General features: G+C 41.6%; 1 protein-coding gene across 8 annotated transcripts in view; it reads left to right on the top strand.

Moving 5' to 3' along the window:
* REPS2 (RALBP1 associated Eps domain containing 2) overlaps positions 1-27,482 on the top strand; it is a 192,497-nt gene that overhangs the window by 58,917 nt on the left and 106,098 nt on the right. For 6 of the 8 annotated variants that reach the window (XM_046673862.1, XM_046673859.1, XM_046673864.1 and 3 more), the window contains exons 3-5: positions 1,664-1,812; positions 4,150-4,276; positions 10,703-10,800. In XM_046673862.1, the coding sequence (XP_046529818.1) occupies positions 1,664-1,812; positions 4,150-4,276; positions 10,703-10,800 (374 nt within the window). The remainder of the gene's footprint in view (positions 1-1,663; positions 1,813-4,149; positions 4,277-10,702; positions 10,801-27,482) is intronic. The other 2 variants (XM_046673858.1, XM_046673865.1) reach the window with 2 other exon arrangements.

Raw genomic sequence — 27,482 nt, 5'->3', positions numbered from 1 at the left:
ATATTCATCATACTGTGTTCATATTCCACTGTTCCTGGAGTTATCTGTTGAACACCAGTAAGGCACTGGTCATGGAGCTTACAAATGCTGAGCATTTACTTCCTCAGATAATGTTTGGAAGTAGAGTCATCCTCTCGTGGTCAGATCAGGGTGCAAATTATTTTATATCATCTTATTCCATCTTTTTACATTCTTTTTGCAGACTGGGCCGAAACAGATACCTTTCTGAGAAGAGAACCATAGGATTAGCTTATATTTGATTGACTTGGAATCTAGATTTTCTTTTCTCTTGCCTTTTTTCTTTTGAAGCCCTTGTTCTGCCTTGAGTGCTGGAGAGCTGCTGAGGTTGGGACACATTAAAACATTAAAAATGGCGGTCATCCTCTCTTTAGAGGAGAGTCTTGGTTTAATTTTCCAGATTGGTAATTCTATTTGTGTCTCTTGGGCCCTTGGCTGATTGATCACGCAGGGATTTGTCATTTTGCCTACTTCTTTGAATCAAATGTGGACATAGCAACTAAAAATAAACATGATGTGGTTATTAGAGAACCAGGGGCTTTCTTTGCCTGGGGAGCTAGGATACTTGCTTGCTGTTGCTAAGATGTTTTCTGGCTTTAGCACAGCATCAATCATTGGAAGTGCAGCTGTGTGTTTGAAATAGAGAGCTGATGGAAGCACAAAGGCACACTGATGAGTATTATCCCGAACAATGGATACAGATGCAAATCGTTATGCGTAATCCATAATATTATGCCCATTTTTGGAGTTCTTTTGTGCTGTGTGGTTGTGCGTGATTTGCTATGCTGAGAACTAGAAGTGTGCCAAAGCATCATTACTGTTTTCAGAATAGTTTTGTCAGAAATTCGAAAGATAAGTATATCAGACTGTTGCATTTCAGCTCTTTCTAACATTGTGAGTGTGGCTAATGATTTCAACAGTAGAATCTGGCTGAACGTTAGACTGACTGCTCTAACTTGATACCATTTTCCTTATTCCATTATGAAACAACAACTGGAGATTGAATGTGAAAATTCCTTAAGGAATGACATAGGGTAAGACATTGTTCTATCCAGTAAGTTTGCCCTAGGAATGAGGCAAACTGTAAGGCAGCAGTACTTGGCACTGGTTACGAGCTAGCTCTGCCATAGATGAGCTCTGTGATCTTGGGAATGTTACTTAGCTCCTTCTTGTCTATTTCCACATCTGTAAAAGAAGGCCCATGATAGTCTTACCTTACTGAGTTGTGAGGATTAAATGAGTTAATACTTGCAGATCTTAATACAGTGTCTGGCATATAATAAGCATTGTATAAGTTTTTGCCTGCTACCATTTTTCACTTAATATTGTATTTATACAATGTCATATCCTTTTTCTTCGTGCTGGACTAAGAGCGGAAGTGGGAGATCAGTCCAAAACCTGAATTTGGTCTGCGATGATTCAACAGCATTTAAAAATGTTAAGCTGGAATACCTTGGTAAAACTGTAGCATTTTTCTATCATGACCTTATTATAGGAGTCCTCATTGTGTTGAAATAAAAATTTAATCTATATTTAGTGCTCTGGAATTTTTCCTCAAAAGTGATTCATCTTTTGGCCATTGAGTTCCCCTTTTCACATTTTAAGATAAAGTCTCACTTGAGCTTCTCTGATTCTGGTCCTAAAGAATTGCCGCTGCCTCGCTTTATGATGTCAAAGACTGATGGTGAGATACGATTTGGGAACCCGGCTGAACTGCATGGAACTAAGATGCAGATTCCATATTTAATCACGGAAAAAAATACCTTCAAAAGAATGGACGATGAGGATAAACAGGTAAACAGTTGGATCAGGCATGTCCATTTGATCTTGACCGTGAAACCCCACGCAGCAGTGCCTCATATCTGCTGTCAAGCTTCCAGCAAATCTCACCATCTGGGATACAATTACAGACTTGAAAGTGAGCCAGTCAAGTTTCCTTGTAGCAAAAACAAGAGGCTGACGCATAGGAATTACCATGAGCCCCCCATGGGCCCTTTAGAGCCTACTTTAATGTAGAATTGTGTCTAAAGTAAGGCTATTGATTTAACACACTTATCTGATTTCTCTAATTGGCATTTCCAAATAGGTTCTTTGAAATGTAACTTCTAGGAGTTTTTAATAGGTCTCCTCCTCCAAAAAAGTCTAGAGAAAAGGTTTCTCTGGGTAAATATATTTGGAGAATGCTGCTTCATATCCTATTCTTCGGGGAAAGGCTACATCTTCAGTCTTGGAGATTCACAGCGCACATTAGAACATTAAAGGCCTTGAGAAGTCCTGTAATGAAGAGACCTAGAAATCTGCATTTACTTTCTTGGAGAGCATGTTTGGAATGCCATCTTGGGAAATGCTGCTATTACATATTTAGCAGGTTAGGAACAAGAATAGGGAGGATGAGCTTTTAAAATTAGACCACTAATTGCAGTAGTCAGGTGGTGATTGGTAGAGACAAAAGTATAAAATTCCAGAAGAGTGAGCCTATCAAGAAGAGATAAATAATCTTACACATTAGTAAACTCTGAGGGAGTCAAGGTACAAGCTCATACTTGTAATAAAGATGCAAAAAGTCATAAGAAAAGTCAAATTATATTCGATATAGTATTTTCTATAAGGCAAAGAGATTTCTTATATTTAGGAAGATGAATCAAAATGTTTTTAAAATGCAATAAATATTAAAGGGCAGATGTTAAGTCAGAAAACTAATTTACGTGGCTCACCCATACTGCTGGATATATGAGGTGTTGCTGCAGAAGTTTTATATTTAAGTGAGGTGTAGTATGTCCTGTTAAATAACTCCATGTACTGTTGCTTTCATAGTTCTGATACATTTTAAACTAGTTCCTCAGGGATTTATGTAAAATGGAGTATAGAAATCTTTAGTCAATACTCTTTGGCATGTGTTCCCACTGGCATTTGGAGAGGAATGAGATTCCACTATTGGAGGATGGGTGATGCCCTGGGAACTTGCCTGGATGCATGATTGAGGACCCATCCTTTCACTTCAGCCTGGTTTAATGCTAGGCCCAACCGATCTGTGGGTGTGAGCTCACAGTTAAAAGCAAATATTCTTTTCTTTTTCTTGAAGAAGAGTAGTTGATAAGTATTTCAGATTGCATATATATGTTTAGACTAAGAGCAGCTGTATAGTCTCTGTTGATAAAAGTACTGTTTCCTTATTACTTGGGTACTCCAAAGTTACCACTCTATTAGTATATTAAAAAAAGGAGGAAACCCAGTAATAGAGTAAGATTGCTTACCTTGCCTTGGGTCCTACATAAAGTTCACATTTGAGTTCAGATTCAAATTGTAGCTCGTTAAGGCTCCATTCTAGTGTTTAGGAGTGGGCTAGTTGGAGTGGTTTGCCCATAATGAATTGTTTTGCAATCTCGGTGTAAAAAAAGAAAAAGCTGGCATTTTACTTTGGCATAATAAGCTCCAGGAATATTTAGCATTAATCATTTTGTTTTTGAGGAAGATTAGCATTGAGCTAACATCTGCCGCCAATCCTCCTCTTTTTGCTGAGGAAGACTGGCCCTGAGCTAACATCCGTGCCCATCTTCCTCTACTTTATATGTGGGACGCCTACCACAGCATGGCCTGCCAAGTGGTGCCATGTCCACACCCGGGATCCGAACCGGCGAACCCCAGGCTGCTGAAGCAGAACATGCACCCTTAACTGCTGCGCCACTGGGCCAGCCCCAGCATTAATCATTTTAAATATTTTTTAATATCCACATTTGCTAGAAGACTTGATAAGTGTAAATCCAGGAAATAGGAGCCTTTATTAATGAATGAAAATTTATCCACAAAGAGATCAAGATTGGGGAGTATGAATGTTCTTTCGTGTGATCAACGTCCTTCATTTCCTGAAGGAAAATATTGGCATAACTGAAAGTGTTTCAGTCTTGTTTTAGTAATTTAGGTGACTGAACCCCGTTGAGACTATTCTCTGGGAGACCTTTGAATCCTCAGGTACTGCTTTTTAACCAAGCTGCGTTTTTGCGAAAACATTTCCTCCATTTGTTAAATCAGCCAGCTCACCAGCAGTAGAGTTGCGTTATACTTCATAACTGCAGCTCAGAGCGCCAGGCTTCTTGAGTGATCGCCTCTGAACTCTGCTCTGGTTCTTTGAAGCAGGAAACACAGTCTCCCACGATGTCACCCCTCGCTTCCCCTCCTTCTTCCCCGCCTCATTACCAGAGGGTGCCCTTGAGCCATGGCTACAGCAAACTGCGGAGCAGCACGGAGCAGATGCATCCAGGTAAGAGGCAGTCTCGGGGCCAGATGTCCCAGGCAGCGTCTTCGAGACTCAATCTATCAGGCAGCCATGCCACCAGCTGCTGAATCTCCTGACTTAATTACCTCTGTCTTTGGAAACATGGCTCAATTTAATTGTATGCTCTTAAGCAAGGTTTTTTAAAAAAATAAAATTAAATATATCTTAGTAATGCCTTGTCTCCTGTCCTACACACTAGTTCATCTTTAGACTTGTGAGCAGCAATTTAGATGATTTAATCCTTCATATGCAGATTTCATTTTACAGGAACATGGCATATTAAGGGTTTGTATTATTTTGGAATTGTTATTCCTTTCTGCAAACATACCAAACATATTTATATAATAACTGCTTTTATGAAACTACTTAAGAAATATAACTATGCAAAAGCAAAAGAGTTGATGCAACCTTTAAAGACTGATCACACAAACGAAAATATTTAGCTCTTATGTTTAGGAATAAGAATAAAGGAAATGCTAGGGGAAGCATTTTGCTGAGAAGTGTGTTAAGTGCCTGGTTGTAGGGGTGCCTGCTTGCTCATATTTGTACTGTGCTGGCTGTGTCAGTGGTAAAATACGTTTGTTGGTTCTGAGGATGACTTGCAGAGTTGGCCGCCCAGGCTGCAGTGCTTAAAGCTCCATAAATTCACTGCAGCCTCTTGTCCTCCTGGGGCTCAGGCTCCTAGTTTAAGATATGACCAATTTAAAGGTATTCTAGAATTGGATATTCGTAACCCCCCCTTTTTATTTTGTGGGCCATGGCTGGAAAGACCCAGTTTCTGCAGGTTTTTGCTGCATTGAAAGTAGTGGTGACTTCTAGAGGGACACAGATATAAAAATGTGTGCTAGACTGGACTAAAGAGAGGCTGTAATCTTGCAGAGAGAAGCATATGTGACATAATGGAAATGTCTTGTGATTGGAATTAGAAGATGTGGGTTTATGTGCCTAGCTCTGTGACCTTGTGCAAGCAATTTAACTTCTGTGAACCATGATTTCCTTTCTTCTTTTAAGAGGGATGTTGTGAGGATTAGTGAGAACATGAGTATAAAATTGGAAATTAAGTCCTATGCAAATGCAAGATAATGTTGTTAAGGGATAGTAACAAAAAAATCACTCCCCTGCAGCTTGAATGTCCCATTGGTGTCTGAAATGAAATGGGGTTGAGAATTCTTATTTTCCTCTTATAGTCTCTCCTGCTTGATTTCCCTATTTTTAGAAGTAGGGGTTTTGATTCCTAATCTTATTTGGGTTTGGAAGGTGGAGTCCTCTGCATAGCATGGTGCCTGTTTTTTGGTGTTTAATTCACAGGTGAGTCATGTTTCTTCTGCTGAGTTAGCCTATCACCAAGTTCTACCCTATCTTTTTTGATATTCCTTAAAAAACTTGCCTGTACTTGCTCTCTCTACTTCATGCCCCATTCTCTCCTCATTCTGTTCAAATTGGGCTTCTGTTCCCCCAGTGGCAAGCAAACAATCTGCTTCTCTCAATCTTTCTTGACTCCTGGCAGCCTATGTCAAGGTTGTCCATGCCTTCCTTCTTTTTCATCCTTTTTTTAAAGTGAGGTAAAATTTACGTATGATAAAGTGAACACATTTAAAAATCTTAAATTTGAGGGCCGGCCCGGTGGCACAGTGGTTAAGTGCGCACGTTCCGCTCCGGCTTCCCGGGGTTTGCCAGTTCGGATCCCGCGTGTGGACGTGGCACTGCTTGGCAAGCCATGCTGTGGCAGGCGTCCCACATATAAAGTAGAGGAAGATGGGCATGGATGTTAGCTCAGGGCCAGCCTTCCTCAGCAAAAAGAGGAGGATTGGCAGCAGTTAGCTCAGGGCCAATCTTCCTCAAAAAAAAAGAAAAATCTTCAATTTGAGTTTTAACAAATGGATATACCCAGGTAGCCACCACTTTGATCAAATATAGAACATTTCCGGATGTGAGGGCTATCTGGCTGTGAGATCTGTTACCCCATTGATCGCCAGGGTTGATTTAGCTGATCTGGCTGGCTATGGGGGTGTCCCATTCCTACCTCACTGCTCCATGTGTGTCCTTCCCAAAGCTGCACGCTCGGTTGGAGAGGATGACCTTCTTCGATAGAGGAGGACCAGTCTTCGGTCAAGGGTATATGAGTGGCTGTGCTCCCGTGACAGAACCTCCAAACAAGCTCTCAAGGTCCATTTGTAGGAGAATGTAAAGTGGTCAAGCCTCCAAGACTCCAGATACATCCAAATGAGGTGCTGCATGTGGCAGTCTGCCTTTCTTTAAAAAAAAGAAAGAATAAAACATTTCCATCACTCCAGGGATGCCCCTTTCCAGTCATTCCTTGTACCCCAGTGCAAGCACCGTTCTGAGTTTTATCACCATAGATTAGTTTTGCCTCTTCTAGAACTTTGTATAAATGGAATCATATTGAATGACTGTGGTTGAGATTGATCCACATTGTTGTGTGTATCGGTAACTTGTTCCTTCTTGTTAGTACTGTTCCATTGTATAATGTACCACAGTTTGATGATCTATTCTCCTGTTGATGGACATTCGGGTTATTTCCAGTGTTTGGCTGTTAAGAATAAGGATACTATGAACATTTGCTGAATCTTAGGGTAGTTATATAAGAAATTGCCAAGAGTTTACAAAATGGCTGTATACTCCCACTGGCAATGTTTGAGAGTTCAGTGCTCCTTGCCAGCAGCTGGTACTCTCAGTGGTTTCTTTTTCTTCAGTGTTTTTAATTTTCCATTCTATTGGGTGTGAAGTGACATCTCCTTGTGGTAACTCTTTCAATCTTGAAACATTGTTTCCTGAGTTTCTGTTACCCCTTCCTGGTTTTTCTCCTATATCATGCTCCTTAAACTTGATGAGCTGCTCTTCTTAAAGGTTTCTCTTTTGCACAGCATACCCATGAAGAGGAGTCTGAGTGGACAGTCTCCTGTTTCTCAAGGAGCTGAGTTTTCTGGATCTAGTTATCGGTTAGGAGGCTGTTCGGTACCTGTAGCTGGGAACAAGGTCATTCATAAATAAAATGTTTATAGGTATTTCCATTTAGACTTCTCCATCTATCTAAGTCAAAGGGAGGGAGAGGTTTTTTCCTATCTGCAACTTGGGTCCGTCTTGTGATTTTTGCTTCTTATTAATACTATTCACTTCAAAGCTTGTTCATTCCTGTTTTTTTAACGCCTGTAGATTTTCCCCTGAAGGATTTTCTTTACCTCTCTGCTTCCTTTTCTGTCTTATATCTTTAGGTCAAGAAGTAAGAGAAGCCCACATGTCTTCATTGTCTTTCCCCATGTTTTTAGAACTCAATTTCTCTTAAGGCTTTCATGTGTTTTTCCATCTGTTACTTAACTCTCCTCTGTTGCCTTCAAATTGCCATCAACCCATCTGAAGAACCCAGGATTCTCTTTCCTATTTCTTTCCTCTGTCTTCCCTTTGATCTACACAGTAACATATCTAAAACCTGTTAAACCTTAGTGACTCTGGTATTAAGCATTCTAGAGTTATTCTTAATTTATGAATTTATGACTTTGCAGAAAGCAATTTTGCTGCTGGGATAATTTTCTAGGAATACGTTTTTCTGGGGTCCTTTCCCTGTCCAATATTCTGCCATGATTCCTGGCTAGTGGGGCATGTGTGTGAGTATGTTTTAAATCAGACTGAGCATCTTCGGGCCAGTCTGTGATTCAGAGTCCCTCTTCAGCTTCTCCCCTGGGCTCCTGCTAATATCACCTGCGGGAGATAGCTATCACTAATGTTCATTGGGTAAGACTTACGCGCCATGCATCATGCAGAGGTCTTTATGTGCATTATTTTCTTCTTACCACAACCCTCAGAGGCAGATACTGCTATCTATATTTTTAAAAAAAGTTTAAATCACAGTAATATATGCGTATAATTCAATAATACTTAAATGCCTATAGTAAAAACAACTATTCTCCTTTCTACACAACCTGTTTCTGATCTCTGGAGGCAACTACTTTCAATTCTTATACCTGTTTCTTCTGATATCTAATGTCTTATCTCAAAATCAATATGTCCGTTCTGCTTTTTCTTATACACGTTATTCTCATGAATCACTTCTAACTATCTACTCAAGAGCATGGGCTGTGATGTCAGTCTCCTGGGCCTAAAGATAGACTTGGTGGGCCTACATTTCTCGTTTCTGTCCATTTCTAGTCTGTGTGACTATGAGTATTTTTCTTTTCTGAGCCTCAGTTTCCCTTATCTGTAAAATGGAATAATCGCTGCCTCAGAGGTTTGCTCTCTGGATCAGATGAGAGGTGTTATGCAAACATCTGTGCCTAGCACAGATCTTGGCATATTGTAGATGCACGAATGTTCCTTTTTATTTTCTTTTGTGTTTTTACACTCTGATACCCATTTTATTTTTGAAGCTCTTAAGTGTTTTGAAAGTCACTCTGGATGTCATTCACTGGATTGACTACAGTCTTTAATGTACAGTTACTCGTGGTCTCTGTTCCAGTTTGACACTGAATCTCAGAGTGGTAAAATCTTTAGGGTTTGTTTTATACTTCTCCCCTTGGAGAAAGATAGTATTTCTAGTTCTTTATTAAATCTCTGATAAAGGAACCTAAGAATTATTTATTTTGCATTGAGTTGCATGTTTTGCATTTTATTTGGGAGGAGGGAGGGTAGAGGTAATAAGTAACACCTGCCTTTTTACCTCCTGAGTTCAGATCCTCTTGAGGAATGAGGCAGGAATGAGATGAGGGTGGCCTGAATATCAGCTGTGGTGCTGATAGAGCTGATTGGAGCACGTGTCTTAGATTTGTGACCAGATGGGCTTCAGGCACTCACCTTTCCAGTCACAGGCAAGTGTAGCCAACCCAGGCTTCCCAGAGGAGTAGGAAGAGAAAATCTGCTGTGAGTCCAGGCCTCTCCAAAAATGACCCTCCATGCAGCTGAATCTTCGTTTAAGCCTTACTGATGAGACGTGTCTGTCTCTTCTGAGGGAAAGCCCTTGTAGGTGAGGGACTGAAGCCAAGGGCCAGATGGTCTTCCCCTACATTTGTCCCTCCTGGGCAGTAGAAGCTCTCTCCCTCAGAGGGAAACCAGAGGCAAGTGGGGTAGCTTCCCAGGGAAAGCTCATGACCACTAGTATGCCAACCATGGTACAGTTTACTGTGGTTCAAACCTTCCAGCATGAAGAGCTTAATTCAGCGTTCCATCAAAATGGAATGATCTTAAAATTTCTTTTCCAAAGGCAACACCTGACTATCAGCTGAGACTTATTTTTTAAGATTTGGGTTATGTGCTCTCTGTGTGTTTCTTTTGCAATTTTTATATCTTTATCCATTCTTACCAGGGTCTGAATGTTTACTTAATGGTTTGGCAGGCAATAATTTTGATATTTTAATGTATTTTAACGTGTTATAATGTTGTTTTATCCATTGCTTGGAGGAAATACTAAAAGCAGATGTGAGCTTAAGAGTGGTTTGTTGTTCTTGATGTGCTTTTGTTATACCCTCTTTATTTTAAAGAGAGAAAACTGTGCTAAATGTGACACCATAACAGGCTGCTCTGCTCTCTCTACCTAATTTTATTTATAAGGAATCTACAGGAAGAAAGCATTTTACTTATTTATATACTTTCAAAAACTCAAACTGTTAACCCATGGAGATCAGAAATGGTTTCAACTTGGGTGATAATTTCTCCTTTCTGTGAGAGCTGAATACTCTCTGGTTATGTTGAACTGTTTTCCTACGGTATCGGCAAGGTCATTATTAAGTGTTCTGAAAATAAAAGGAATAAAAAAAATGCATTCATTTTTGTAGCTTAAAACTTTTTAAAGGTAGCAAAATTACTTTTAGTTTGGTTATTGAATGATAAAATAATAAATATAAAATACATGTATTTCTTTTTGTACTCTTCTCTACTTGGTTTTACATTCTTTCCAATGAGGAAAAGAAGACATTGCCATTTAGTTTTCAAAAATAAACGAAGTAAACAATGTTGATTCTTGGTGTTCAAAATGCGTGTTAATTTTCTTCTTTGTGTGGTGGAGGATGAATGGAAGACTTTTAAACAGGAAGGTATATATAGAATTTACCTTATATTTAGAGTTTGAACGCTCATAACATGGCACTTTTCTAACTATTCCCGTTGTTTTCTATCCCAATTTAGGTTCTCACATTCCACCCTTACAATTTATTCCTAATCTTAATTTGATGTAAATATTTTCCTGCCTTATCATGAATTGGTTGAATGTCTTTAGATTGTTTAAATTGTACCCAACGGCACCAAGGTTTGTTTCTTTGTCCTAGGTGGCCCTAAGCATATAAATGCTGATTCCTTTGCTAATTCTTCCCTAAAGAGCAGACACTGTATCAGTTTGAGTGTGAGGTCATAATTTTTGGGTGAAATCTTTGTGTACCATGCTGACTTTCCCTGTTGCTGTTTCAGCTCCTTATGACGCTAGACAGCCTCTTGTCCAGCCTGAGGGAGCCTCAACGGGAGGCCCAGGAGCCAAGCCCCCTCGGCATCAGACTTCTCTTATCCGGGTAAGTGATGTTGTGGGGCTATGCCAAGGGAAGACTTTGGGGACATGGCTTTTTGATGGGCCTCCTTTTTTTTTTTTTTTTTTTTTTGCAAAGGTGTAAAACTGCCCCTCATGCAAATATTGCATTTCTTGTTCTGTTACTTGTATGTTTTCCTAATCTTTTCTCCTATGTGTATTTCTACTCCTTCTCAGTGTCTCTAGACTAATCCAGGCTAGTTCTTGGTCTTTGGTATGTCTAAAATGCCCTTCCACCTTCATCTACTTAATCACTAGGCTCCTCCTTCAAGAGGGCTTTACTTTTTGCAAAACAGCCTCTTATCTCTGCCTTATTCTTTATTATTACGCATTCAGTGCATAGTTAGCTGTTGCCCATTTGTTTTGTGCCTCCAATTACATTATAAGCTTTTAGAAGGCAGAGGTATTTCTTCAGTATTCTCTCTCAGTGCCTAATCCAGTGCTGTGTGGGGAACAGTTATTTTACAAGTGACAGCAACTACTGTTTCCCGTATGTAATAAATACAAAAGAAATATTATGGCAGAAGTACCAATGATGTCTCAGTTTCTCCTGGCTATACTACAGCTTAGGAAATTTCAGCTTCCCTTTCTCCAGTGTTTGCCTTTGGCTAAAGAGCTCTTCTTTTTTCTGTGTCTGCAACTGTTATCTTGTGTAGTATCTCTGAGTGCTGCACTGAGGAAGTCCTACTCTCAAAAAAGGGTGTGTGTGTGTGTGTGTGTGTGTGTGTGTGTGTCTGCATAAGAGAAGTTATGAAAACAGTACTGTTTGACCCTAAAGACAAGAGGAAGTAGCGTGGTTTGTATAACATTTCAGTTGCCCAGCTTAGAAGAAGGATCATTTATGTGCAGGCAGTTCTACTCAAAATAGAAGGGTGGTGTCAGATACTCCCATAAAGGAGTGGCTGGTAGTCTCGAACAGAATAAAAAAAGCTAAGCAAGATCATGGTGTTCATGGAATACCCTCCAGGAATGGGGTGCTGTATTAGGCATGGTACAGAACTTTATCTTCTAAGTTGATACTCTGTGTGCAGAGAACTTTCTTAAAGATAGTAATTTAGCCATATGCTATGTATTTATATTTAATACTTCCTACAACCATAGGATCTAGGTACTGTTTTATCTCTTAGTACAGATGAGTTAACTCTGACTGGGAGAGGTCAAGTAATGTGTCTGAGGTTTCATTCTTAACTAGTAAGGTGCAGAACCAGAATTTGAACCCAGGCCTGCCCAATGTCAAAACCTGCACTTGAAAATACTTTGCTATACATTAGAGTCCCATATTAAAAGGAGGCTAGGTTCTAGAGTTTCTGCATAAACAAACATTGAGTGTAGTAAAAAAATATTCCTGAAAATCCCTTCTTGGTACCACATTGGAGAGCCAAGATGCCATTCTCTCCCAGGTCCAGTAGAGCTCAGTTTTACCCCCAAGTTGGAACAGACAGCTGTTTCTTCAGCTGAGCCCCAGATGTAGTAGTTGGCTGTGTTTTGAGGTCCTGTGGTACAAAAGTATGTGTCTTTAAACATAAGAATTACATCCACTGTTGAGTGAGGATTACATTAGGAAAGGTATCGGAGGGACTGGGGTTCATTTAAAGAATCTCCGGGGTATGGCTGTGTATGTGTCTGCAGTGTATGTTCTAGTGCTGTGGAGACCAAATCCTGAATGGTTAGAATGATGGTCAAACAAGGAGTAAATCATTAACTTTACAGTGATTGAATGGGGTTCACCGGACCCTTTCTACCTATTCGCCTGGATAGGATGGTCATGGACTCTTCCATGGATTGGTGTCCTGTGACTTCTCTTCTAATCTTTAGGTCCATTTTTCTACTGATAAACATGCTTCTTGGGCACTTCACTCAACTAATATTTACTAAATGTCTATTAAGTGCCAGGTACTGTATTAAGAATACAAAAATGAGGTATAACACTCCCATTCCCTGCCCTCATAGAGCTTATAGGCTGTTGGAGGAGATGCCATTAATCAAAGCATCACAAAGTAAATATATAATCATGTGAGGTGAATAGAAATTTCGCCATGCTTTGAGGATGAAAAATTGGGAGGGGGAGTTATGACCTGGCCCTGGCAGACAGGGTCGTCAAGGAAGGCTTCTAGCGGGGAATAAATTTGAGTTGAAACAGAAAGGATTCATAGGTGTTAACCAGGTTAGGGGGTGGGATTGGGGGGAGTAGGCAAGAAGATAGAGGGAACTGCACATATCAAGACATGTTCTAGGGGCCGGCCCTGTGGTCGAGTGGTTAAGTTCATGCGCCCTGCTTCGGTGGCCCAGAGTGTTGCCAGTTTCGATCCTAGGTGTGGACCTAGCACCGCTCATCAAGCCATGCTGAGGCGGTGTCCCACATAGCAGAACTAGAAGGACCTACAATTAGAATATACAACTATGTACCGGGGGTGGGGGTGGTTTGGAGAGGAGAAGAAAACAAAAAGATTGGCAACAGATGTTAGCTCAGGGCCAATCTTTAAAAAAACAAAACAAAGATGTTCTATGTGCTTAGCATTTTATATACTTTGTCTCTTTCCATGCTCACAGCTATCTTACGAGGTAATTCCTGTTATTATCCCATTCTTCAGATGACAAAACCTGAGGTTTAAAGGCCTTATTTAATTTGCCCAAGATCACAGTAGGAAGTGGTAGGGCTGGAGTTCAAACACTGGACACAATTCCTTAGTCTCTGGCTCAGGAAATGGATGGATGGTGATGTCATCTGTTAAGCTAAGAAGCCCTGGATGAAAAACTGGTGTTGGGAATATTGGGGAAGGATCATGAGTTCACTGTTGGATGTTTGGATTTGAGCTTTGGAGATAGCCAAGAGGAATGTCAAAGAGGTGGTAGGATATATGGATCTGGAGCTTTGGAGAGAGCCAGGGCTAGACATAAGTATTTGGCAGCGATTGGCCATTAGAAGGACTTAACGATATAGTGCAGAAAAAAACCAGACAGGTTCTCGCCCAGGTCCGGTCAAACTCTATGTGACCTTGGGCAAGTTCCTTCTCTTTTCTGTAACATGAATGACTTGGAACGGATTTAACAGTCCATTGTAATAATATGCAACAGTCCAATTCCCTTAATGTTTGTTTGGCATCAGTGGAGGTTCCCCCCTCTTGTTTGGAGCATTGCCTTCTGTTTAAGATGAGAGCAAGGGGCCTTTCTTGGGACAGCAGTCTGTGGTTTTCATGGCTGATGTCTTTTTCTTTCTTCAATTCTTCAGTTTCCTTCTAATGCCTGTCAGCGTGGTTTGGCTGGACTCCATGTCTCAGAAGGCAAAATGCCAACCTGAATCAGTCATGTAGATGAGGGGATTTGAAGTGAAGGTTCTTGGTTGTGTGGATTGGGCATGGTGCTAGACTAGGCTGGGGTGACTAATTCCCCTCACGTTGCATTGTTAATGTATTGTTGGCAACGTTGCTGTCTTCTAGCTTTCTCTGTGGCCTTGTATTCAAGTCCCTGCCTGATTGGAACGAGGATGGCCTCTGCGTACCGGGGGAGGCTTTTAGGGACCCTGGCCAGTACTGTTGTAGCCCATGGGCTTGGCATTTTAGAGGTGCTTATGCTAAATTCAGCACCCAAATATCAGAATGAATAGTCTTTTTGCTTAATATTTTTGGAATTTCAATTCTTTTGTTCAGGTGTTGGATGTTTTTCCGCTTGAAATTTCATATACTGAGCATATCCTATGTTGGTGGGTGGTTGACAGTGGTTTGTAAAGAAATGATGTCTTCTTTCTTGCTTCATCTTGTATCATGTGTTTATAGGTCATTTTATTGTTTACTTTTCACAAGTTATCCTAATCATGTAGTCATTGGTAATTTTGCTGGTGTGGGATTTAGAATTGCCCTTTCTGCTCCCACTATGCTCCACTGCCTCTGGTTTCGCCATGGTTGCCAGAAACTACCTTGTGTTAAGCCCTTGTCTCATTGACCTCTTGGCAGCTCTTGACTCTGATCACCTTGAAATGCTCTCATCGTTTGGTGTCCATGATGCCATCATCTCCTGGTTTTCCTCCTGCTTCTATGACTACCTCTTCCTAATCTTCTTTTTCAATTCTTTCCTTGACCTGCCCCTTATATATTGGTTGTTCCTAGGTCCAATTCTCACTGTGTTACTCTTTAGCTACATGGAGGCTGATGACCACATATCTCCGTCTGCCAGACATCTTCACTCAGATGTCCTATTGTCATTCCCACCAAACCAGCTTTCACCCTTCCATTCCTGGCTCCATCTACCCATCAGCACAGGTCAGAATGCTGGTCACTGCCTTTGACTCCTCTATCACCCATTCGGTTACCAAGTCCTGGCCATTTCACTTTCTACATGCCTCTCTGTTCCCCTGCACTTACTCAGTTCAGGCCATCCTCTGTCACTGAATGTGTTATATCAGCCTAACTCTTTCTTCTTGCTTCAGATCTTTCCCTCTTCAAATCCTTTATCCTCCCTGCAGACAAAAATGGTCTTCAAAACACAAATCTAATCCTCCTACTCCCTTGATTGAAACCAGTCACTCTGTCCACTGCTCTCAGCATATCATCCACGTTCCCGAACGTGGCTCTGGGCAGCCCTGGTGTTTGGCCTCTGCTTACCTCCTCAGCCACAATAGCTCACTTCTTCTCTCCCTCTGTACTCCGGCCACGCAGAGCTACTGGTCGTTTCGCATGAGGTCAGTGGTCTCTGTGTGGGAACCTTACTCTTCATCCTTGCTCTTGCCTTCTGTTTTCTCTTTTGTCTCAATTCATCTATGCTTATTTTCCATTGATAACATGAAGTATGAGAATTTTCTAATATTTCTTGTATATGTATAGTTTCCATTTTTTCATTCTTAAAAAATCGTTTGTTGCTCCTCTGCTCATTTATCTGTGAAGCCCAGTCAGAAGGATGGGCGTCTGACCTTTACTGGTTTCCAGAGAAACCAGTGTTGTCTGTTTCTTTTGTATCGTTCCATGAATGTTTCATGCATATATAAGCAAATATAGGTATTCTTATGTATCTAATATACACAGCATATTTTTACCTGACTTGAGGGAGAAAGGGTTGGCAAATGAAATATCCTTCCAGCCAGATCTCTCCAGAAAAGATTATCTTTTATTTTAAACTACAACACACTCACTTTTTAAACCCTAAACATACTTGCTGTGATGTTTTCTTCTCTTTCTGGAGGGATGAACTTAACAGTCTTTGGGGTAAATTCTCAATACTCACTACTCTTCTTACTTCAAAGACAAAATAATGACAAACAGAATTTAGAGAACTGTATCACTTTGCCATTCTACTGGGGTTTGGGCTGTGTTTTTGGTGGAAGATTTCTGATGAACAGGTAGGGGAGGGGTTGTTAGACATTGCTAGCCAGCCACCATATTAATCTAAAAGTCTGTAATTTGGAAAACATTTATTCAACTTAGTTATCTCCTTTTTTCCCCTCATTCTCACTCAATCTCAGTTTCTTGTCATTTCCCCCACCTCGCTCTGGACTTAACTGTAGGTACTCAGGGCCAGAAGCAGATTCTGTCTGTTCCTTGGGTCTTTTTGGAATTGTTCTAAATAGCAGACATGTATGTAAAGGATGGTGAAAGAAATGAATACCCCGAGGCTCTGTTGGAGTGGTGTTGGCATAAGTCCAGAGGGAACTGATAGTCTCCACAAGTAAATTGTTCATTCTAAGAGTTTTGAGGGGAACAGGAAGAAATAGTCTTTCTTTTGTCAGGGAGGTTGACACTGCCCTGAGAGAACTTTTTATGGTGTGAAAGATGTGGGTAGACTGGACCAGGATGCTGGGCAGATAAGGAGAGTAGAGAGTAGAGATTGTGGCTGAAAGATTGTGGTGGGGTTGAGTGAGATAGCTTAGAGTTGAGTCATGAGAGAGTTGGTCCTCTGAGTTGGGAAAAGAAAGAAGCAGGTAAGCAAGTGGGGCATATTAGGTACTGTCTCAGCCACTGTGGTTCTCTTACCTAATACTCAGCCCAGGGAAATGACCCACAAGGCAGATTGGGCCCATGGGGCCTCTTTGAGGGTCCAGGAATTCTCTATCAAGGCATCATTTGGCCTGTATTTGGGTGGTTGTTTTTTTCAGTAGAGGCTCATGCACATTTTTCCTTCCTTATTTTGGAGTCTTTCCCCTCTCCCCTTTTCTGAGAGCTCTGACATTGCTCCCTGTAAATGCTCCTGTGTCTATGTCAGCATAACGCCATTGCCACATTTAGTTCTTACCCTTTCTTCTGCTCATATTGCAGTCAAACCCTCAGGCTGATGAGCCACTGAGGAAACACATGTGGATGTTCTCTGAGTGGCTGGGGCTAAGAAACCGCCTAATGATGGTCTCTCTTCTGACACAGCCACAGGAAAAGCACGCTAAGGTTTTGGTTGCTTGTTTCAGATTATACAGTAAACAGCACACTGTTATTTTTTTTGGATCATGGGTTGTAAGCTTTCAAATACTCTTGTTCTTCAGAGCAATTAAAAATTTAAAAAATATGTGTCAGAAATTCAAAAGATACAAAAGGGTACAGAGTGAAAAGTGTCCTTCCCACCCTCTGCCCTAGCTATCCAGTTCCCCATCCCAGAGGCAACTGATAAGACCCGTTTTTTTGTATCAGTCTAGGAATATTTTATGCATATACAAGTAAACATAGGTATTCTTATATGTAGTTATATAATATGTGCAAAATATAAAGTTCCACCTTTTTACATATAGGTAGTATACTATATATCTGTTACGCAGTTTGCATTTTAAAAAATTATTTATTTATTTTTTTGGTGAGGAAGATTCCCTCTGAGCTAACATCTGTTGCCAAACTTCCTGTTTTTTTGCTTGACGAAGATTAGTTCTGAGCTAACATCTGTGCCTGTCTTTCACTATTGTCTACGTGGGTTGCTGCCACAGCATGGCTTGACAAGTGGTGTCAATCCATGCCTGGCACCTGAACCCACGAACCTGGGCCACTGAAGCGAAGTGCGCCAGACTTAACCACCACACCCTGGGGCCGGCCTCAACTTTGCATTTTTTACTTACAAAAGCTTAATAACATTCTGTAGCAGTATGTAAAGTACTTCCTTATCTTTTTGGGTTTTTTTTCCAAATGCATAGTAGTTCATTGTGTGCATCTTCCATAAATCATTGAACCAACCCTTTCTGATAAAAATCTAGAACTTTCAATCACAGCATTATTTGCATAGATATATATATAGGATCAGTTCCTAGAAATGGAATAATTGGGTGAAATGTCTACACAGTTTTAATTTTTGATAGAGATTTCCAAATTGGAGACTGTACCAATTTGCACACTTACCAACAATGTATAAAAATGTTTATTTTCCCATACCCATGCAAACACAATGTACTAAAAAACTTATGAATGTTTGCCAACATGATACGTGAAAAATGATATCTCACTGTAGTTTTAATTAGCATTTCTCTTTATTAGTTAAGTGGAATATCTTAAGTTTACGAGTCATCTGTATCTCCTTTTCTATAAATTGCTTCTTTATATCCTATGTCCTGATTTCCTTTTGGGTTGTCAATGTTTCCTTACTGGTTTGTCATTCCTACCAATCTGAAACCAGAAGCTGGTGTCCCTTTTCCTTTGGATGAGTGAGAAGCTGCAGCATATGTGGAAAATTATTCCTTTTGTGGTCTAGAGGAGGTCCTGGGCACCTGAGGTCCTTGAAGGAGGTTAGGGACTCTAGCTTCTTTTTGGTTCTGGAGTGCCCCAGGCCTGCCAGTAGTGGAGATTTCTTGTTTATTCCTTCATAGTAAAGTTGAATTACTTAGTTTATGGGTAGAGATTAAGGCTAGGAAAATTTGTTCTTACGGATGGTAAATGTCAACCACAGTGTGTGTGTGTGTGTGTGTGTGTGTGTGTGTGTGTGTGTGTGTGTGTGTGTGTGTGTTGATCTCAGCATTGCTTAGACAACTACATTCTCTTCCTCTGACAAATAGAAGGGAGAGAGGGAGGAGGAAGAAGAGGGAGGGAGAAGAGAGTATATGTATTTGCCTTTGTGTATAACAGGAAGAACTGGTTTGATAAATTTTATAGGAATGCATGCACCTTGTTCTTGACTTGACATCTTGTTTTACCAGATTCTTTCCCCATTTGATTTCAGACCCTTGCTGGAGTTTGACCATCTCCTAAGGGGTACAAGGGGAATGTGTTCTCAGCGTGTTTTACTCCACCGAGTCTGCCTAGGACCCGCAGACATCCAAATGGTCACTATTACCACAAAAAGCTGCTGTTTTTCATAGCATCAGCCTCCTTCCTACTTGTTTCCTTCACCTACTTTTAATTTATTTTTGGACTCTCTAGTCCTTATTTTTGAAACATTTCAGTTGATACTGAAATTTCCTTTTCTCAGCCTAAATCTGTTTTAGCTGTGTCTTATTGTATTCCTCAGGTGCTTACTGTGTACCCACACTTCTTAACAGTTAAAGTAGTGAGAATTGCTTGGTTTCTTTGCTGAGGGGCACTTCTACATGAAAGGCAAAAATGTTTTGTGTTATGAGAATAGTAAAAAGATACTGGATCATTGAAAGAGAGGTGACTCCAGGATATAAGAAGAGAGTGCCTGGGATAGAAATTGAAGGATGTTTATGGGAAAAAGACATTGATTCAGTAAATCTTAGGGCTGATTGGGGTGCTGCCTTAAGGCCTTGCAGAATCCATGCTTAGAGACAGTGGGGTGAGGGGAATGGTAAAAATGGTAGACTGGCACACAGTAGAATTCTAGCATCCATCTAGTGGTATTACAACAGATTGGTTAGACTACTGATAAAAGCAAATGAGCATATTTCATTTGTGGGGTCAGCGTTGCTTTCCCCCACTAGGTATGGGCATTGCATTAAAGCTTATGGTGGCCAGAACTTTCCTGGTAATAGCTAGGGTCCACATTGATTTGGCAGACAGGAGCATCTCTGATTTAGCCTCTTAGTTGTAGCCAGAAACACCCCATTGAACTCCTGTCCCAGACAGTACTTTTTAAAGCTAGAAAGGAGAGTGGTGTTTGTTTCTAGCTTATTCCCAAGGATCCTTTGGTCTCAGTTAGTTAATATATACTAGGCTGTGAATATGGAAGGCTCCTTGACAAGGGCACCATTTCAGCCCCTAGGCCCATCAGTATTCCCCCTGATCTCAGGTGAGTAGGTAGTGTCATGCCTTCAACTGCCTATCCCAACAAGAGTCACTACCGACCGACTGCTTATTTGCTCCCAGTGTTATGCTGGCCCCTTAGCTTGTATGTGTCCTTTCAGTCCTCCCAACAGTCTTGCAAGGTAGACTATATGCAAGATTACGTCCTCTACTCATCCATTCAGAAATACTTACTAAGTGGGTTATATGGTTCAGCCACCATGCCGGAGTACCCTGAGGACTACAAACATGGTCCCTGCTCCAAGGGAACTTGACAGTCAAGTTGGGAGATGGATGAGGATCAGATGATCCCACCTCTGTATATATAATGGAAAACTGACAGTTGCCCTAAAGGCAAGGGAGTACTTTCTTAGCATATAACAGAGAAATCCAACCTAGGGCTAGAAAGTGAGGGAAGGCTTTGCCAAAGAATTGATGCTTGAGCTGGGCTGTGGAGGATGACTAGGAGTTCACCAGGCAAAAGAAGGATGGTGCTGGGGAGGCAAGGAGAGGAGTGTCTCACGTAGCGGGAAGAGCCTAGACAAAGGGCATGCATTGGTCAGGGTTTTCATTGTGGACAAGAGAATCTCCTCTGGCTAGCTTAAGCAAATAGGGGTTTACAATAGGAGTGTGGATGGCCTGCTAGATCTCTGGAAGGGCTGAAGATTCAGATTCTATTCTGAGCTTGCAAGAACAATTCCCTAAACCACACTGTAGGACTAGATGGCTAAGGGAGCATTGCCTCTGCTACAATCAGAAAGCTATAGAATTAGGCAATGGCTGTGTCACTTTCAACTCCAGCTCCACACCATGCATGATCTAGGCCAGCAGAATGAATGCTTTGTTTCTGGCCTCTTTCACCACATGACACAGTTCTGATCAGTCTTCCATGGGTGTGTTTAGTGGAACCTAAGTCCCATCTGGAATTCTACCAGCCAAGGTGTTTGGACAGTGTAGTTTTTACCTAGCCAACCTCTGCAGTGCAGGCAGTTATGCCAAGAGGGGGTAGAGTAAGTGTTGAGCGAGCCCATATATCATGGAGAGGAGACACAGTCAAAGGACTGAAAGCAGGCCAGTGTGGCTAGAGCCTGGAATGGGAGGGAGATGAGGCTGGAGAGGTAGGCAGAACCCTGTGCGCCGTGTCCTCACCTTTTAGGTGGGGAACTGATGGCCCAGAGGTTAAGTAACTGGATCAGGTCTCATGGTGAGTAAGTGATCATCCCAGATTTGAACCCAAGCGTTTCTGCCTCCAGAATCTGCACTCTTTTTGCACCTCCAATCTGTAGCCTCATTCTCTAAAGCATTCCTTGAATTCAGCCCAAGTTCTTGGCACATCTGTTTCCCTTCTGACCTCAGGCTGCCTTGAGTGTTAAGGGGAAGACTTAGTGGAGAAGAGACAGGCAGCCTTGACTTAGCTGACACTGATGGGGCTGGTAATGCTAGTGCAGTGGTATTGGAAGTCTGCAGCCTCATCACAGTGTCTTCTTACTGCTTATTTCTCACTTTTCTCCTGGCCTTCTCTAAGCCTGAGCAAAATCCTGACAATTGTAAAGGAAAAATGCCCTTCTGGAACAGCAGATGTTGGCTCCAGAGGGGAGAATTGGAGACGGTGATTACTCATAAGCATTTCTTATGTTAATCAAAATAGTATTAGTGCCACATACTAAGATAACAGTGAAATGATTGAATACCTGTATCGTATGGCTATCTACGGGATTCTTTCCTCATGTGAAAACATGCCAGATGCTTATAGGCAAAAATTATGTGAGAAAGAAGATGATACTCTGTCTGTGTAATTTAATAGTTCACTGACCAAAATCTAGAACTAAACTAAATCATAGAGAGGGAGGTGGAAGTGTAGCATATTCATATCTCAAGCTCAGATCCTCAATCTGTAAAATTGCTGCAATGATGTAGGAATTGCAGTGAGATTTTTTTCTTGAGAGGGAATGGTCCACTGCTACAGGATGGATGGTGCATAAGGGGGAGAAACATAGAGCTTGCTGATGAAGAATATGGACCCTGGGCTCTGTTTGTGTTCTGGCTCTACCATTTTCTAGGTGTGTGGTCGTGGTAAGTCACTTCTCTTCCCTAATCGTCAGTTTCCTGTTCTGAAAAATGGGAATAATGGGACCTACTTTGCAGAGTTGTAAAGATGAACATAGGTCAAGTGCATTAGGTGCTTACAGTGTCTGACACTTAGCAAAGTGACAAATATGTGTTACCTATTTCTCCTATGTCTGGTGATCATTTTTAAAATTTAGTTTATCTTAATAAGCAGCAACTGTGTGTTGCTTGTTAGACTCAGAGAGATTCCTACAGTTTGATAATCAACCTTCTAAGCTGTTGAAAATAGATCTCTAAGTGAGTTTGGCAGTGTGTGGTTAAAGGCATCTTTGTGGATTTATTTCCATAAAGAAACTAATAAAGTTAAATTGCTCTGTTAGGATTTAATTTTAACTAACTTCTCTACAGGCGAAACCAGAAGTTATTTATTGCAACTTCCTGTGAATCTATTTATTTCAAAATAAAAAGTAAAAAAAGTTTTTTTTTGAGGTTCTCTAACTTTATAGATAAGGGAGAGGGCCCCCCCTTTACACTGTTGGGAGACATTGTTTGATAAGTGCATATAAAGTTCACTTCCAGTCATTATAGGAGAGCTCAGGTTAACCTTTCTGTCTCTGGACCAGAACTGACAGTTTGTCTGATCATTTGTTTATTTATTCACTCATTCAACACATATTTAAGTGTTTCCTATGTAATAGGCACTTTTCTAGGTGGTAGGGGTACAGCAGTGATCAGAAGAGACCAAATTTCCTGCCCTTATGGACCTTATAGTGAGAGTGGAGTGGGAGACGGAATATAAACAAGATTATAGAGTATAATATAGAATGGCTTAATGTGAAAACAAAACTGCTGAGCTTCGTCTCCTTTTTTAGCTCTTTTTCTTCATTGCTCATTTAACAGTTTTCCCACAATTTTACTTTATCCCTCTTTTCTTTTTACTGTGTACATTCTTCCTGAGAATCTCCTTCAGACCCATGAAAGATAAACTCATATTAACCAAACATAAAAAGATGGCTGTAAAGATGCATCAACATGCTGTCCCTATAGATAATCTGCATGGATAGTCAAATTATAAAGTTGTTTGGGCTCAGAATCATGTCATTGTGTGGTCAAATTACAAAACTAAGATAGCCTCATGCTTCTCTCTGCAGTGCAGGAATGGCTGTGCTGTTAGAACTGGGCAGGTCTGCTTTTCCTTTGGGCCTGCATTGAAGGATAGATTAGTTAGGGTCACAGCTGCTGTAACAAATATGCCCCACAGTTTGATGACTTACCACAATAGGTATCTTTCTCACTCATCTAACAGGTTGGCAGGCAGCTTTCCTCTCCATAGTGATTCAGGCACCGGGGCTTCTTCTGTCCTGGGGCTGTATCATCCTCCCTTCAGTGGGCCAATGAAGATGAACATAGAGGAGTGTCATAGGGTGCTAACCCTGCCTGGAAGTGGTGCAGATCACTTGTGCTCACATTGCATTGGCTAGAACTCAGTCACATGGCTGCACCTAACTGCAAGGGGGGGGCTGGAAAATGTCATTCCTGGGTAGGCAACCACTCAGTGACACCTCTACCCGAGGCATGGTGGGGCATGAAGGATTGGAGGATAGCTTCCATAATCCCCCATATAAGCATGGCTATCATTTGCTTCTATGACTCTTCTTTTTTCTCTGCCCCATGACTGATTAATCTCCTTGGTCTTTCTTTAGACAGATTAGTATTCACTTGGGCTGTAGTCTAGTCTTACCAGCCTGTTAGCCGTTCTTTCTCTTTAGGGTTGTGTCTTCTCATATGTTTGCTCATGAGAACACATATTGATCAGTGGTTGCAGTATATGACAGTCTTATTTCCAAAATATTGTTGGCAAGGAAGGTGTCCTCACACTTTCACTGTGGGCTTGGTATGAGTTTTTGCTACTCCGATGGTTTGTTTACTGAGGCACCAAAAGGACATTGTTATGAGATCATTGCCTGCCTCAGGTGAAGTGGCTGCTCTCTAAGGCAGCATTTACAGGATGCCTGCAGGGTGCGATCATATTTTAAACAGACATGTTCTATGGTTGAAACAATATACACACCCTTCTTCAGTTCTCCCTGACAATGCTTCCTTGAAATTCATATTATTCAGCTATGCTTGATTTTTAAGATACTTCAGGGGTCTATGTCACCTTCTGGGATTTTATTAATAGCATTACTTTTTAATGAGTCTTTTGAAGTCTCTTTCATTATAAACAGCCTGTTTTCCCCAGAGATAATAACTTGCAGTGCCAAATATTTGCATTTCACTTGAAACAAAACCAGGGGTTTGAATGTTTTAAATATAAGCAAATCTAATTCTCCTGTGTCTAGAGAAACTGTATAATGAACCATATGTATGTGGCTTAAGCAGACAGATGTGGAAGATTTCTCTCTTTCCTTTTATTTTTCCTTAAAAATGCTGGCTGAGCTCAAAATTGGCACTAAGTAGCAAATATATCTTCCCAGCCAACCAAACCACTGGAGCTGGAGTTGAACTGGGGGAGCTCACCCACTCCCATTTCTCAATGCTTTCAGTCTTTGCAATCAGATATTCTCTCTTAGGTGACTGACTTTTCAGGTCTTTGTAAAGTTGTGTCGATTTTAGTGGTTGACTTTTGGAGGAGATGGTTCCATGCATCTGGGTCATGCAGCGAGATGACCCCTAGCTGCTGACAGAGGGGTCATGAGCTGCCATCCCACTGCTGGAATTGGGCCTTCTTCTGGCGGTGGCCATATGGCTTTCTCTCTCATAACCCTCCCTACCTCAAGGCCAGCTTGACCTCTGGCTGGGGTTGCCGATATGGCCTTAACTGGGCTTCCTGCCTTTAGTCTTCCCCTTCTATTCTCCTCACTGTTTCTTTCTGAAACTCAAATCTGATTATTTCATTGTCCTGCTTAATAATTATCTGTGGCTCCCTATTGTCTTCTAGATAAAGTCTGTACCCCTTAACCTGGGCCTTCGTGATCTGGGCTCTACTTTCTGTCTGGATCATATTGAGGCATCTCCACTAACATTCACTCTGCACTGGCAGCCTATTCTATTTCTATAAAGGCCAACCAAGCTACTTTCAGGAGATGGCCATTTTCTCTCATTTTTTGGTGTCTTTGAAAATGGTATTCATTTTGGTTGCCTTGCCCTGTGTGTTCTACGGCATTGCTTCTCAAACCTGAGTGTGCTTTGAATCATCTAGAGGGCTTGTTAAACCACAGATTCTTGGGCTCTGCTCCCAGACTGCATGATTCACCAGGTGCAGGATAGAGTCTGAGGTTCTGTATTTCTCAGAAGTCCCCAGGTGATGCTGAGGTGGGTGGTCTGGGTCCTGCATTTGAGTAGCAAAGCTCCAGAGAACCCTATCTTACCATAGCACTTACTTCACTGTTTTGAGATTGCCTGTTTGTCTTTCTCCCTCGCTAGACTCTAGGCTTCCTGGGAAAAATAACCTGTTTGTCCATCAGTGTATCCCTAGTGACTAGTATCTGGGATATTGTTGATGTTCAACAAGTATCTGTTGAATGAATGAGTGAGTGGGTCACTGTTTATGCAGCAAAGTTCAAGTCATTTTGCTTCTTGTAGTGGTTCAGCGTTCTTTTGGAATATTTCAGTCTAAGGGTATGTGGAATGTGATCTACCCCTTCCATATGCCCCTACCTGTCCCTGAAGCACTCACTGAATGGATATGGAACTTGAGAACTCCCCATAGAGATCAGAGACCATGGGTGAACTACAGGAAGACAGACAAGGACTTCTTTTGATAGGTCTCAAACTTTAAAATATGAAATGGGCTCATAGGTTTTCTTTCATTAGGCACAGCGTAGTGTTTCTGCATCTCTTTCAATATAAGACATATCCCTGAACTTACTAGAGCCTGTCAGTAAGTGGACCTCACATTGCATTGTCGTATCTGTGATGTACCTGCTGGGGACAGTATGTAGAATAGAGTATATGATATGGTTCTAGCCCTCCAGGTTGAAACCTGAGTGATGATATTCAAGAGCACCTGAAATGTTGAAACTGTGTGATACTATAATTATAATAAGGATTCATATTTTTTAAGATGCTCAAATCACTTGGTTTATTGAGTCAATTAAAAACATGTAGTGAAGCAAGGAGAAAGAGATGGGGGTGGTTAACAAGCCAGTAGAAGGCCAACACTATGTATGAGTTACACAGTGTTCATATGCTGTGCCCTCTCTCTTTGTTGCAAGGCCTTTTTGGTTTTAGACAGCAGGAACTCTTCTTGCCAGCTTAAGTTTTCTTGGAAAGGAGGAGAGGTTGAGGTTCTCATGGGAATCTAAGAGATGAGAGACAAGGAGTGGCCCAGTGACTCTGAGGAGTGGGAGTTCTTGGTTGTTTGTGCTTGTTCTACCATACACAGGCCTTGCCCTCACTGCCTTGAGTTTGCTTTGCTATCCACTTGTCTTTTGGCTGCCAACAGCCATCCTCACTCCCTACTCTTTCTAATACTTCTCTATCTCACTGGTTCTGCTGATGCTTGGTTCTGGCTCCCTCCTGACCTTCACTCTAGGTTACGGTCCTGCTGTGCATCTGTTCATGGTCTGCTTTCTCTGCTTGTTGATCTTCATATTTCTTATCCACATCCCAAGAATGAGGAGTTGGCCTAAGTTGTTCTTGCTAGAGAAGAGCTTTCTATGCCAGAGTGTCCCAGAAGCCAGCAACTGTATGCCCACCCGCCCTGACTTGGACTCAATCAGGTGAGACCAGGTGTGAGGTGAATCTTGTGGTGCACGTGTGGCTGCCAAGCCTATCTTTGTAGCAGAGCTGGGATTGGGCAGTGCCTTCTAAAGTGGCTGTGGGCCTGGCAGGTACATTGGAGAGCCCTTTGGGGCAGTGGGACTAGAGCAGTGGGTAGGATTGAGCAGGCTGGGATTAGAAGAAGGGTGTTCTGGGAGGAGGTCACAAATCTGACCTATGAAGAGTGAGCACGTTGGCAATCAGAAGCCTGCCGAGAGTAAGCAAGGAGGAGGCTGGATTGTAAGGGCCGTAAAGGCAAGATGGAGGAGGTGGATTTTTTTTTATTAGGCAACAGGTCATCCTGTAAGCTTTTAAGGAGAGGAATCAATCACTTTCTCCTGTTCCTTCTTGATTCCTGCTGTCACAATAGACTTGAGACCTGCTAAGAGGCCACTGACTCCATTCAGGAGTGAGGTAATGTGGGGGAGGAAATAGAGTGAGCAGATGGTCATGGGACTGGAGAAAGAACAAACATAGGCTGACATTAACAACAACAACTGGATATGGCAGCTTCAGTTTGAGACAGGGAAGAAGTGTATTCTAGGGGAGTAGTAGCGTCCATGTCAGAACCAGGGAATGCAGCAGCCAACACCCAGCATGGAGATTTTGGTGCCTTCATTCACAGGGCAGCAGTGGGATGGAACTTTCCACCTGTGTCCTGCTGGCTTCGTGAACCATCTCTGCCTGCTTAATTGTTCACTCATAA

The sequence above is a fragment of the Equus quagga genome, chromosome 10 (genome assembly GCF_021613505.1).
Source record: "Equus quagga isolate Etosha38 chromosome 10, UCLA_HA_Equagga_1.0, whole genome shotgun sequence".
Lineage (NCBI taxonomy): Eukaryota > Metazoa > Chordata > Mammalia > Perissodactyla > Equidae > Equus > Equus quagga.
Note: the sequence above shows the minus strand (reverse complement) of the source record. Positions and strands in the feature narration are given on the sequence as shown.